This window comes from Nicotiana tabacum, chromosome 2, assembly GCF_000715075.1.
Source record: "Nicotiana tabacum cultivar K326 chromosome 2, ASM71507v2, whole genome shotgun sequence".
Classification (NCBI taxonomy): domain Eukaryota; kingdom Viridiplantae; phylum Streptophyta; class Magnoliopsida; order Solanales; family Solanaceae; genus Nicotiana; species Nicotiana tabacum.
In genome coordinates, this window is record NC_134081.1 from 54,047,750 (window position 1) to 54,062,968 (window position 15,219).

The window sequence follows — 15,219 nt, forward strand, 5'->3', positions numbered from 1 at the left end:
TATTTTATGATGCATTTATATCAATTAGGTTTTGTATGGGGCGACCTTGAGCACTCCTATCTCGAAAAGGAGAAGTTGAGTTGCGTGTTAAGGGTTGGTGCAACGCGCGACCCCTGACATACTCCCAACTTTTTTCTTCTTCTTTGTTTCTTTCGCGTGCTGGGGGTTGGTAACAAAGTGCCATACTTCACTGGTTTTGATTCACTTCCTAGGCCATTTTGTTCCTACCTTTTATGCAATGCACCAATGGTGGCATGCTCCCATCTCTTGCCTCTCAACTTCATTTTGCATCAAATCATCCGTTTTTCACCAACTTCCATTCAAACTCATTCCTACACACAATAAACATATAATGATCGTATTTTATGTTTATAAACATGTAATATCCCGCAACTCACATTAAAAATAATATGAAGCTATACCAAAAATCATGCATTTTTCATCATTTATCATTACACTTGGCTATCACATATCTCTCTCGTCCAAGAAAATATTTCCCTATCATGAATCGTGAAAACTAAAAAAGTAATATAATGGTTTTGCATCTTAATATCTTAAGAAGTCACTTTTAAAGGGACAATTGTTACCATCTTAGGAGATAATGTTTCTTAACTTATTGGTAGATATATTTAACCGAAAAGTCTATTTGTTTAATCAACAAAAGTAAAGGTAGGGTACGATAAAGTTATCAGTAAGTATACCTTTTTGGTTTTTACTCTCTCTTCCTTTATTAAATAAAAATATTATATGTAATGGCACTATAATACTGTTTAGTCAATTTTTGTTTTTGCCAAAAATATTATTTTGGGCCAAAAGTGCTCCCTCTCCGTAAAATTAAGGTGTTTGACCATAGTTTTAGAAGGAAAAAAAATACTTTTGCATAGAAGTAGAAATAGTTTTTGAGAAGCAGAGAAAAATAGTTTCTCCCCAGAAAATACTTTTTGAAAATTACTTTTGAAAATACAAATAAAAACTAATTTTTAAGAGTTTGGTCATACGCTAAATTGCTGCTCAAAAGTATTTTTTAAATTAAGTAGCCAAATATAAATTATCTCTCCTTAAAAGTACTTTTTTGAAAAATACTTTTGATAAAAGTACTTTTCAAATATAGAAATTTTCATAAAGCACTATAGTTTAGAGCCTAGCAATAGTTTATCTAATTACCATTAGTAGCTACTGCTCAATTGTTACCAGCTTGTATCACTTGTATTCAAATGTGCAACGAATAAATCCCGTGTCAACTATATTCGTTCGCGCAACGAATACAATATCAATTATAACCAAGATGAAATACACGGATACATACAAAGTATATAACCTGTATTGACTGTATTCATTTTACGCAATAAATACAATCAAGGCGAAATATAGAAATATAAAAAAATAAAATATTTTTGTTGAGAGCCAAACTCAAGACCTTCGCTAACTAAGCGGGTGCTCTAACCAATTGTTGTTGCTCTTGTTTTAGTTCCAAACAATTAATCTCTTATTTTATGGATTTGGTATACATTCTACCAATGATAAATTTGGTGAATTTATAGCTACGAATGGTAAATAGTATATGTTTGAGGTGTATATTAACTATATAATCATGGTTATCATCAGTAGTACTCCTAGTGTGGAAATACGATTCAAGTTTAAACGGCCGCCGTTTTATCCACTCGTGTTAAATGCCTTCAACGATGTATCTTCCGTTTCCGTTTATATTTGTGGTCGTCACACACCGGCGTCGACAGCACTGTGCCTCCGCTTTTTAGGACTAAATTAAAAATGAATTCTCCGGCGACTCTCCGAGGTCATAGCCCTATTTCAACCTTCAGGAAACCTAATTACTCTGGCAGACGATTAGTATGCAACGTGAAGTTGCCTTCAAACTGCAAATTCTCGTCGAACCACAACTGTTTCAAATCGTTTACTGCTAACAGAAGCGAGTTTGCAGCTCATCAGAGTATTGGGTATTGGCGAATAGGAGGAGCGTCTTCGTCTTCAAATAATGCTCAATCAGTCGAAGAGAGCTTTGGGGAGTTCATCACATCGGAGAGAGTGAAAGTAGTGGCAATGTTAGGCTTGTCTTTGGCTTTATGTAACGCCGATCGAGTTGTTATGTCTGTCGCTATTGTTCCCCTATCCCTTTCTCATGGTTGGCGTCAATCTTTTGCTGGCGTCGTTCAGGTAAACTGAATTGATTTAGTTGTGACTTTTCTCATGAAACATAAGCATCCAATAAATGTAATTTCTTGGATAGATAACTAATACAAACCACCGACTGCAGTTAATTGGCTTCAGAATATGGAGTATATATTGAATTACTTATTCTCTGAAATGTCTAGTGTATAAACTAGCAAGTTCAAAATATTGGCTTTAGAAAATTGAGTCCGCAAGTCTATTGGCATAAGATGTTAGATGCAGCATTCTCTTGACTGAAAGAAAGAAAGAAAAAAATTCAACTAGGATATTCTGTCTACATTGGCTTAGTGTCAGTGCTGACTTTCATATTTATTCGTCAACAATGCAAGTCAAAATTTAATCAAGTCAAGTGAGTCATCTTTTACTCTGCTACGTTTTTAAAGTCATGATATTGCGTCATTCATCTTTTACACTAATAACTGTTTCTTTGAAATATTAGATGGTGGATCTGGTGTAAGAAAAGTTGGTTTGATTCTTAAAGTCTTACCTTTTCTTAGATCCTAGGTGACTACCTACTTGGAATGCAAGTCAGAAATGGTATTAAAGTATTGTCAAGGTGTAACGTATCTTATAAAATAATCTGATTTCATTAATTTTTAGATCCAAATTTAATGTTCTAAAAGAAACAAAAATTAATTTCTTTTGTTGTGGTCTGGCTCTTTCATGATCGATTTGATCTAACATTTTATATTTTCTCTCTGCTTTCTTTCCTTATGGGGGAGGAGAGGGTGAACGGGAGGAGGGATTAAATGTGACAAAATCTAAGGATACAAATTAGATATTCTAGCACATGTCTGTTTGAACAATCTATAAACTGCTAATACAACATAAATCAAATCCAAACAATCACCTTCCCCACGGCCCACCTCACCGTATAAAGTCCGTGTTTGGGGGAGGGGAGAGGGGGAGGGGTTTCTTGATTCCGTTTACAAGATCCAATGGTTTCCATGGAACGACGCTCACATGAGGCAACCTGCATGTTATAAATGCCAAAAGCTTTTCATAGGCTTTTAGGTAGAGAAGTGGGAAGACATTCCAACCAATTGAATTCACTTATATTGAACAACTTCAACTTATATGTTATAAATGCGAAAAGAATTTCATATACTTTTTGGTAGAAAAGTGGGAATACATCCCAACCAATTGAATTCGCTTGTATTAAAAATTGCTCAAAATTGTATTTGTTTCAATGCTCGTATTTTCTGGTGTGAAAATTTCAAAGCTAAACCTTTTTGTTCCAATTACCTCTTATGTTGGACACCTACTAAATGTGGGTTGAATTTGATTGTTGGAGTCTTTTTATGGTAAAATATTTTCCTGATAAATATGCATTTCTACCTTATCAAAAAAATAAAAATAAAAATAAATATGCATTTCTAGAATCATCCAAAGAACTAGATTTTCAGAGGTAGTGACCTATTTCTGAATTCATGTGTTACTACAGAAGCTATAATAATACACGTACAAAGTCTGTAACTTATAACAAAAGAAATAGTATGAATGGTGTTACAATTTCTATTATGACCTTGCATTTGATAATCAATGTTTTGATTGAGAAATAGTCACTAATGGCAGTCATCATTTCTCTGGGGATACTTGATCTCGCCAATAGCTGGGGGGACTCTGGTGGATTACTATGGAGGTAAGTTAGTCATGGCATGGGGTGTGGCTTTGTGGTCCATGGCCACTCTTCTAACTCCTTGGGCAGCAGAAGCATCGTTATGGGCATTACTTGCCGTGCGGATGCTGCTGGGTGTTGCAGAAGGGGTAGCTCTTCCTTGCATGAACAATATGATTGCAAGGTATTGAAGTCAAGAACCTGTTGAATTTATAATATGATCTCTATGATATACTATTCAGTAGTAGTCTGCACAACTGAATGATCTGGTTTAACTTATTAATTATTATAGCTTTAAGATTCATTGGTGCTTTTCCTTGTAGATGGTTTCCTCCTACTGAGCGCTCGAGGGCTGTCGGACTTGCCATGGCTGGTTTTCAGCTTGGCAGTGCTATTGGACTTACCCTTTCTCCTATTCTTATGTCACAAGGTGGTCTATTTGGACCATTTGTGATATTTGGCTTGTCCGGATTCCTATGGGTTTTGGTCTGGGTTTCTGCTACTTCTAGTACTCCCGAACAAAGTCGGCAGATATCCATTCATGAGTTGAGGTATATACAGAACAAGGGGCAGATCCGCACTGTAGTTGAGGGTAAATCCAAGACCAGCAAAGGGATCCCTCCTTTCAGGCGTTTACTCTCCAAACTACCGACATGGTCTATAATTGTTGCAAATGCCATGCATAGCTGGGTACATATATCTATTTCTAATAGTACAATTAGCATTTTAACAATGCACCATTTTCTACTTCTATGTTAGCTTGTTTAACTTTATAGAGGTGCTAATCTACAGTGCCTTATCCAGAAGTCCATATCTTAGTGGATCAAGAATCTATAAAGCACCATGGTATTGGGTGAAAAAATTGAGAACTAATTGTATCCTAAAGGAAGTTCTCTTTGTTTCAAATTATTGAGTTTCATAACTTGCTGTAAGGCACTTCCTGTATGTCTCCTCTTAGTGCAATATGTATCTATTGCACTTCTGTTTCTGAACATCTGTCGAAGTCTTCTGATTTGCCAAACTTTAAAACTCTGCAGCAAGTGGCTCTTTGCTTATGCATGTGTCTATTGCCCCGCAACCATATCTAAGTTGAACTATATGTACTTTTTATATCTTATACTTCGTTTCTTGATTAATCAGTCTTGGTAAATTTTTTTGCTCTATGCAGGGATTCTTTGTTATACTATCATGGATGCCCATTTACTTTAAAACTGTGAGTACATCCTCAGATAGACTTCAATATATTTTTTGTGATGATTGTAGTGATATAGCTGCTTCTGTCCTTATAGATATATCATGTTGATCTTAGACAAGCAGCATGGTTTAGTGCTGTTCCATGGAGTATGATGGCATTGACTGGCTATTTTGCTGGGGTTCTGTCGGACATGATGATCCAAAGAGGCATAAGTGTGACCCTAACCCGGAAAGTTATGCAGGTATGTTTTCTCTCTATCCCTTGTTATTTTTTCCCTTTGGATCACCATTTTTGATAACACATTATTTGTGCTTTTCTCACCACATTGAGCTAGTCTCCCCACTGCTTCGAATATCTGCTCCATATAGTAGAATAGGTGTTAACATCTCTGCGTCCCCCAACACAATTAAAAGAGATAAAAGTAAGCAAAGTATCTCAGACAAGAATCACAACATCTTGCAAGTTCGTCACAATTGTCTGTCACATTATGTTGAGCTTGGCAGGTGCTTAATTGTGGAAGCAAAGACATGTGGAGATATTTTATATTTATGGTACCTCCAAAAGGATAAATGGAAATTCTCTCTTCATTTGGTAGTTAACTGGAATGGAGAGTTGGAATTAGCAGATTATATGTCTAAATTGAAAGCAATTTTAACCTTGAGTGCAGACTCATGCACATTTGGAATAACCACCTAGGTTGGTGGGGATCAAGTGTTTAACTCACAATGGAGATCTAATCACTTCATTACTACAAATTATATGGTAAAGTTTTTTCAGGAGTAAGGGGATGGAGAGAGAGGTTTGAAGGAGAAGAAAAACCAGATATCCGGGAGAACCTGCTGAAATAGCTAACTATTGCCTATTAGTCATGCTGATAATTCTCTGGTTGTGAGTCTAATGTTAAGAGGAAGGAGCCATCTAGAATACTATAGAGTTGCGGCTTTCAACTTCATTTGAAGTCATGAGGCTTGCTGGCTCCAAAGAATATGCACTTTGTTGCTCTGAGCCAGAAATGATGGTGTTGCTTCTAATCAGTGCAGGCCTCTTTCCGAATGACCCAATCACATTGCAACAAATGAAAATAAATGACAGTAAACAATCCATTTGGTGAATTGCTGGCGCATTTAGAATGGACCAAAATGTTTTCAGACTTGCAAGTGATTCAACAGATAAAGAAAGGAAGTAAATCTAGAGCATGTAAGAAATGTGGAATTTGGTTTACCAATCAAACAAAAAGAGACATGGAAATTGGTGAAAATGACAATAGTCGAGCATAAAAGTGGTCCATATGCTTAATTAGCAGTAGGAGCTTTGTATAAGTTCCCTTGCTCATAGGATGTAAAGTCGCACAGAAATACAAGAAGTCTTCTACTTCTTGAGATCTTCATGGTATCAGAGCCATTGCTACCTTTTGAGGTGAGTTTTTCTCCCCCAGTAATAGGGTTTCATATTTGTAGGAGTTTCCTCCCTCAAAACAGTTTTTTCCGGTGACCTTAAGAAGTTGTCTCATGAAATTCTTTTCCTGGCAGTTTTGGAGTAAATTCTCTCCCCGTGGTTCGCAGGCTTATTCCGAACCTACCCCAGTCAGGTTCATAATTTTTTTGATCACCGGAGCTGGGTTCTGGCGAGGCAGACCTACTATTTCCGGCAAAACAGTGATTTGCTTCAGTTTTTTCCTTATTCTCTGGGGACAAGTTTGAGGTAGTTTCTTTCTGATTTCTTTTGAAAGAAAATGTGAATGAACAATGATCCTGCTCCAAACGGGAGTGAACATAATCTCGTTCCAAGTGGGAGCGAGACAAATGATTTTGGTCCAAGTGGGGATGAAGTTGGTCTAAACGGGGAAAATTTGAGATTCAACCAATCCCAAATAAGACATAGTAACCGTCAAAGAATCCGGTCGTCATTTTGGCATTGAAGGGGGAGAACTTTCACGGTGCTCCTACAGGAGGAAAATGAGCCAAGAAATGTGAAAGAGGCTCTTTCCTACCTTCGAAGGATAAATGGATAAATGCAATGGAAGAAGAAATGGAGTCCATGAGAATGAACCAAGTTTGGGAACTAGTTGATCTCCCCAAAGGCTATTGGAACCAAATGAGTTCTCAAAATTAAGTACAAGGCTAATGACACAGTTGAGAGATATAAGGCGAGATTAGTTGCTAAAGGGTAACCACAACAGGAAGGGATTGACTACGACGAGACTTTCTCACATGTTGTACAATTTACCTTTATTCGCCTTATTCTGGCTATTGTTGCTAGCTTGGATCTAGAGTTGCATTAAATGGATGTAAAAACTACCTTTTTCAAAAGAGAACTGAGTGAAGAGATTTAGATGGAACAACATGAGGGTATTATCCAAAAAGGCCACGAACATAAGGTTTGTTGACTTTTGAAGTCTATTTATGGTCTTAAACAATCTTCAAGGCAGTGGTGTGGTATATACGCTTTCATAGTGTAATCACTTCTAGTGGCTTCACATTGATTCATGAAGATCATGTCACGACACAAAATTCGCCTAGTCGTGATAGACACCTAACCCCAGTGCTAGGTAAGCCAAACATAGAATAAGGTAACTCAAGTGAAAGACCATTAATAACAAGGAATAAAAATGACTGAATTCTATACTACATCCCAAGAGCTGGTAGTACAAGTCATGAACCACTAAGATTTAGATTTACAAAACTGGTACAAAAATAAATACATCATCTGTTTGAGATACATAAACAGAAGTACAATCCGAAACTATCAAGAACAAGTGTTAGCTTATATCCGGAACGCAAGTACATCTTCAATGCAAGGCTTCGTCCTCCACAGCTACTCAGCTCTGCACGCAAGGTGCAGAAGTGTAGTATGAGTACAATCGACCCCATGTACTCAGTAAGTATCTTGACTAACCTCGGTGAAGTAGTGACGAGGTTTTAAGTCAAAAGATATTCACTTACTATGTACCTGTGCAAATAATAAGCAGGAAAACAAGGCAAGAGATATGTCGAATAATGGTAAGAGCATTAACTGGAGAGCTATGGAGCTAGTTAAGAAATATGGCAAACAAGACATAATTGTATAAACCATTTCTACAAAGGAAACAATAATCATGAAGTATGCGCAAGGATCATAACCAAATATCACTAACAAATACCTTTGCAACGCGCAACCCGATTCCAATATCAATATATATATATACACACACACACACCGTTGCGGCGTGTAACCCGATCCAAATATATATACCGTTGCGGCGCGCAACCCGATTCATATATATATATATACTGTTGCGGCGTGCAACTCGATTCATATATCAATACATATACCGTTGCGGCGTGCAACCCGATCTAAATATATATCAGTTCATATGAAATTATTCAAGAACAACCAAGCACAGGAAAGTTCATAACATAACATCAAGAAAACGAACATGCAAAATTCAACTAGGAATTACACACTCAAACAAAGTAAGATAAGCAACCCAGCACCCTAGAGCTAGTCTCCTATATATTATGACAAGGCTTCCACAAAGCATCACAACCAGTCTAATAGTCACCCAATCCGACTAAGCATAGAAGAGTAGGACATGAAACGAGTAAAGGTGTATGGCAAGTAAAAAGACATGTATCAAGTAGAGGCATTTAATAAGTGAGATCATATGACAAGTAGGGACATGCAGCAAGTAAAAGCATATTGTAAGTCTTTTTTTAATTTTAAATCCCCCTCTATTTAGGAGGATCTACAGTGTTTCCACACTTCCCTTCCAGCGTGATTCGAACCCATGACCTTTTTTTTTTTTTAAATCCCCCCTATTTAGGAGGATCTACAGTGTTTCCACACTTCCCCTCCAGCGTGACTCGAACCCAGGACCTAACGATCGTGGGTGGAGGTGCTTTACCAACTGAGCAAGCCTCACTTGTCAAGTGAATGCATGTAGTAAGTGAAGACGTGTGGCAAGGCATGTGACAGGTAAAGTCTGGTGATTGGTAAAGGCAAGTAATAGCACGTAACAAGTAAAGGCATGAAATAGGTAAGAAAATGTAACAATAATAAATCAAGTAAAAAGCGTAGATGTAACGGTAACAAACAGGGCAGGGACATAAATCTGTAGTAACATACCAAATAGGAACATAGAGGTAAACTAAGTAAGGAAACATAGACATGAAAGTAACACACAAGATAGAAAACATAAATGTAAACCAAGGTAGAGTACATGTATGTGTCTAAGGAACGAGTAACCATAACGTAAGGTCCAACACCCATCCTCTCCGCATGGAAACAATCCACGTGCCAATCTCATTTCAAACCGCACGAAAATACCCATCATGTCAACATCATATCAATCGCATGGAAATACCCATTGTGCCAAACATTGCCCTAAGGCCCAAATCGTAGTCTCTTATTACGGATAAAGAAGCTCAAGTAACATGAAAATAACAGGTACAGATGTGTCTTCATGATGTAAGAATTTCTCCTGCCAAGTTAAGTACGTCAACAATCTCAAAAATAGCTCATTAAATTCCTTTAAGTTGTCATATGTTTTAACAGGATCTCTAGGATGGATAAATTAACTCACTTAGTCATAGAAGTAAATATAGCATAAGTCAAAAGGTCACAAAATTCAACAAAGCACAAAGAAGCATATAATTTACCCCAAGTATGGATAACCCTGGCATATGCATATACGCTCGTCAGCTCGCATATGCATCACCCCCGCATGTAGCAAATAATATTATTTATTAGGAAAAATTCCCTCAACAAAGCTACGCAAGACACTTACCTCAAACGAGCCAAATCAATACTCTAAAAATGCCTTGCGAATCGACTTCGAACGGCTCGAATCTAGCCAAAAACAACTCAATAATATAAGATAATGCCATAGGAATCAAACCAAAACGATAAAAGTCGAATCATTAGTCAAATACTCAAAGTCAATCAAAAAGTCAACCCAAGCCCGCACCCCAGAACCCGACAAAACTCACAAATCTCGAACATCCATTTGAATACGAGTCCAAATACAAGTTTCATCCAAAACTGACTCCAAATTGGGGTCCAAAGCTCCATATTTCATTTTAGAAAAGTTTTGTCACAACCCCCAAAATGCACTTTTTTTAGCTTTCAAGCCAAAACATTCTTTTCTTCTTTAAGATTCCTTGATTTGGAGCCAAAATCAATGATAGATTCATGTTATAATCATAAATTCGAGTTAGGTTTATTTACCTCAATGAAGTAGATGAAAACTTCCTCAAAACTCGCCTCTTCCTGAGCTCCAAAACCTTGTAAGAAAAAGTAACTAAATTTCAAAACAAGAAAAAAAACGCAGCAGCTGTCCCAGCTCGAATCAGATCTATCCCGAAACTCACATTTGATTAGCCCAACACAATCTTTGCGAGATTACATCCAAAATAGCCTTTTGAATAACCCAATTTGGCCTTAAAATGAGGGAGATATGATGTTTTGAAATTTTAAACGAAGTCTGAAAATTTCAGGGACATAACCGATATTTTCGGAATTGTTGCACCAGGAAATCAGCAATCGCAAAATCTCTGTTTTAGCATCCAAAACTCATTCGGAACTTCCCGTACACAAACCATATATGCATTTCAATCATAAAACACGCTATGAACCTGCTCGCGCACTCAAAACACCGAAAAGAGGTTGTCTTGACCCGATATTGACCATGGTCAAACTCCAAATCTTTAACTTAACTAGTCTCTCAATCAGCGATCCAAAACGCACCCGAGCCCCTTGGGACCCTATCCAATCATACCAACAAGTACAAATACATTATCCAAACTTATCCAAAGGCCCAAAACACCCACGGGAACATCACAACAAAGAATCGAGGCTCAAACCGAATAGAATTTCTCTTAAGTTGTTAAATCTTCGTTCCTTCAAAAGAGTGTCCGAATCACACTTACACACTTCGGATTACTTCCAAACTTTGCACACAAGTTCAATTCAACTAGAGCTATCCAAAATCTCGAAACACCAATTGGAGTCCAATAATATCAAAGTCTAACTCTTGGTCAAACTTATGAACTCTTAAGTTCTTCAAATTGCCAACTTTCGACAAATAGTGTCGAATTCTTCTAGGAACCTCTAAAACCAAATCCGCATATACGTACAAGTCCAAAATCATCATACAAACCTATTTGAATAATCAAAACCCGATTTCGAGTCCGTTTATCCAAAAGGCAAACCTTGGTCAACTCTTCCAACTTAAAACTTCCAAATCGAGAGTCATTCTTCCAAATCAATCCCGAACCACTCGAAAACCAATACCGACCATACACTCAAGTCATAATACATCATATGAAGCTACTCAAAGTCTCAAACCACCGAATGAAACGCTAAAGCTCAGTCTTTACGGATCATTGCGTTTATAGCAAAAGATCTAAGGGCAAATTTGTGATTATATCATTATACGTTGATGACATACTAATAACAGGAAATTATATGGAGTATTTAAACGAGGTTAAGGCCTGGTTATCATCCCATTCGAAATGAAAGACATGGGTGAAGCACATATATTCTCAGAGTAAAGATTTTGAGAGAACGTTCAAGGAAATTGTTGTCTCTTAATTACATCAGAAAGGTTCTTGAACGATTCAATATGCATAATAGTAACCCTATTGATACTCCAATCAACAGAGGCAATGCCTTGAGTGCTATAATGTATCCTAAGACTCCAAAAGAAGAGGAGCAAATGAGCTGAGTTCCTTATGCCAGTGCAGTTGGTAGTCTAATGTGCGCCATGTTGTGCACTAGACCTGCTATCTGTTTCGTAGTTGGCTTGGTAAGCAAATATCAATCTAATGCTGGCCCAGCACACTGGAAAGGAAAGCAGTTAAAAGGATCATGAGGTACCTGAAGGGAACTTCTGATTATGCACTTTGTTATGAAGGCAATGACATGTGCTTGAGGGGATACACTGATGCTGATTATGGAGGAGATATGGACGAGAGAAAGTCCACCTCTGGATATATTTTTCTGCTCAATAATGGTGCTATATCACGGAATAGTAAGAAGCAATCATGTGTGGCCTTATCCACAATAGAAGCCGAGTTTGTGGCTCTCTCCTATGCTGCACAAGAAGATATTTGGTTAAAAAGATTCTTGGGGCATTTGATTGGTGATGCAATAAGTGCTGATCCAATGACTGTCGATTGTGATAGTCAAGCTGCGATTACAAGCACCAAGGATCCGAAATATCACTGTAAAAACCAAATACATTGATCTCAAGTTCAATTATATGAGAGACAAAGTAACACGCGAGGAAGTGAACGTACAATATATCTGCTCAAAAGAAATGGTTGTAGACCCTTTGACTAAGCCAATTCCTAGAGATGTGTTTATTGAACATGCTAGATCTCAAGGGTTACATAGGCTTTGATATGTTATTGGTTTATTATTTCATTTTCCCAAACGTTTCAGATGTTTATTGTTTTTTGATGTCAAATAAAGTTTTGATTTTGTATAAACTTATTATTTAAATGTTTATGTACATTCTGATTATGAATGTTTATTATACATTTGTATTATAAATTCTTATTGTGTATTTTCTTAATATTATTGAAAGGTATATCAGGTAGATAGAGGTCAACATTCTCACACATGTGGCCCCTTCCATCAATTTAGTATTGATGGGAGATGAGACGAGATTTTAGGCAAATTATCATACGGATTATTTGAGAGCACGTCTTAAAAATCTTTAGCGTCGCACAAAGGAATGGCAAAGGTCATTTAGTGTTTTTGGTGAAAATAGGTTTCACCTAATCTACCTTAAGAGGCCAGATGTGAGTTCACATTTATTGAGTAAATCAAGGAACTCAGTTCGGATACATATGGTGTCTGAACATTATCTGTACAACATTATCGTGTGAGATAAAGACATGCTCCATGTGAAAGGAGAAAATATTGTAGCACATGTTTTCATACCATGCGTGCAAATGTCAAACTAAAATGATGAAAAGGAAGAATCTATGTTAGATTTTATTAGTTTTGCCCAAGATCATGTTTTAGAGCTCAAGTCTAAACATATAGACTTATTTTCTAGAAGCGCAAGAAGTCCAAAAAGCTCAAGGATGATCTTAAGAAGCCAAGATTCTTTTCTTCTTAAAATAGGATTTATTGTTTCTTTACAAGAAAGGATTTCGTGTTTCCTTTTATTGGTAGGTTTAGACTTTCTTTATTGTCTTCCTTTTAGAATAAGGATTTTCCTTTTAGTAGGATTCTAGTTTCTTTCCTTGTAGAATAGGGATTTTACTTTCCTTGTCTTTAGCTATTTTATTTCCTTATTAGAATAGGAATTGTAGTCATCAAAGAAGAGACCATAGGCCTATATAAAGGGTTCTCATGCTCTTCCTAGAGGATTCACGTTTTTGGAGGTTTGCCCTAATTTGCAATAGAGTGTTTTTCTCTATTTTGTCTTCTTTATCCTTGTTTTTGGTTCCAAGCAAGGTGGCGATAGTCTTTATCTAGTTTTCAATTGCGTATGGTGTTTCTTTATCATGTTAATTGATTCCAAGTGGTGACTTGAGGAACTTTTTAGTTCTTGATTATTCAAGAACACGTTTCTTGATCTAACTTCGTTCTTTTGATATCATAGAATCATTGCTTTCATTGAACTGGTGCAGCACCAATATTTACTTGTTTTGAACGAGTAAATAGTTTTTCTTATAGTTTAAATCGTCATCTTTCACCTCGTTTTTGAATCATCATATTCCGAGTCCTAAAATTTGAGATACGCTGTTTCTTGAAATCGGCCCACAAACCACGTTTTCATTTCAAGATCTTGATTCTGGTCGGTTGGTTCTTTATTAACTCGAAGAATCACATCACAAAAGGGTTAACATAAGTTTTATCTCAACTTATTGCTGTGTGAGCACCCCAAATTGAGTACTCTTATTAGTGGCACGAAACTTGGTTCGATATTCGTTATCTTAGCATGTTACGAAATGACCATGGAAGATTTGGTTTGGCAGAGCATGACTAGAAAAGCTAATTGAATTCAAGTTGAGAGACTCGTGCGAAGAGGAAGATCTTTGATGGAATCTCATTCATTTTGTGTTTGTTGGTACCTGTTATGATTTATGAGTCATAATTGTGAACACAAGAAACTATGATACATGAGATCTCGAGGATGTATCGATGTGATTCAAATGATCTAGGGCACTGAGCATACTTCATATGATCTACTTGAAGGCTATCATGATGACGACGAGAGGCTATATATTCCTAACAGATGTATAGCAACGTGCTCTCATAGTGTGCTGGTCGCATGACCTATTTATCCGGTATGAATGATGCAAGAGAAAGATAAGGAAAATGTGTTCTTCCCTTAGCTTGATGGAGCTTAAGCACTCCCTTATGTGTGAGTGGGAGATGTTGGAAAAATATAACCTTTTGGGAAGGGGTGCTAGCTAATAAGATGGCCCATTAGGCAATCTAACCCTAATTCTAAATATAGTCTATATAAACACCATTATCGGTATTTGGAGTCTGATACACACAATAAAAGGGTGACTAGGGTTAGTAGTTCTTTGCATCCAACAAAGAGGGTTTTAGGTTGTGGCAATAGGGGGTTATTCCACCACGTGAGGATTCCCGACGACCAATGATTCGAGCCAAGTTGTTGCACTCAATCTGCTTACGCTTTGGAGAAAATCCGTAAGTCTCCTAAACTAGCGTCTCCTCGAATTATTACACTTTGCATCCAAATGACCCACCAGACTGCTGAAGGAATTGAATTCCATGTTTACAACTTTGCCTTTCCCATCCCTTTAATGCTCCAGCGTTGCAGCAACTCCATTGATGAACTTGGCATATCCAATTAATTCCTACAATGCTCAAAATGCAATCCCAGATTTGTTTTGTGAAAGAGCAATGTATGAAGAGATGATTAATGTCCTCATTTTGCCTTTTGCATAGCGAGCATCTACTACAAATATTGATCCCTCTTTTTTGAGGATTCTCTTGAGTTAAACATGCTGCATGTGACCAACCAAGCAAAGCATTCCACCTTTAAAGGTGCTTTGTTCCTCCAAATACACTTCCATGGCCAAAGAGGAATGGAGGCAGATAAGTCCCTTAAGTGTTTATAGCAAGCCTTGACAGTGAATTTCCCATTTGTATCTCCCTTCCTCAATATAGCATCAGTTCTGGAGCTTAAAGGCCTACTGTTATGCAACTGGAGCAAAGAGAGGACACTGAATTTACTTCCCAATCGTTC

General features: G+C 37.1%; 1 protein-coding gene across 6 annotated transcripts in view; it reads left to right on the plus strand.

Annotated features, from left to right (window-relative positions):
- Window positions 1-1,599: 1,599 nt before the first annotated feature.
- Window positions 1,600-15,219, plus strand: part of LOC107764125 (putative anion transporter 4, chloroplastic) — a 32,376-nt gene continuing 18,756 nt past the window's right edge. For 3 of the 6 annotated variants that reach the window (XR_012700173.1, XR_012700170.1, XR_012700169.1), the window contains exons 1-5: window positions 1,607-2,172; window positions 3,763-3,989; window positions 4,129-4,495; window positions 4,974-5,018; window positions 5,095-5,241. Coding sequence is in view for 3 of the 6 variants with exons in the window: in XM_016582655.2 (XP_016438141.2) it covers window positions 1,771-2,172; window positions 3,763-3,989; window positions 4,129-4,495; window positions 4,974-5,018; window positions 5,095-5,241 (1,188 nt within the window). In the remaining 3 variants the exon portion in view is untranslated. Of the gene's footprint in view, window positions 2,173-3,749; window positions 3,990-4,128; window positions 4,496-4,973; window positions 5,019-5,094; window positions 5,242-15,219 lie in introns of all 6 variants that reach the window. The other 3 variants (XM_016582655.2, XM_016582656.2, XM_075233083.1) reach the window with 3 other exon arrangements.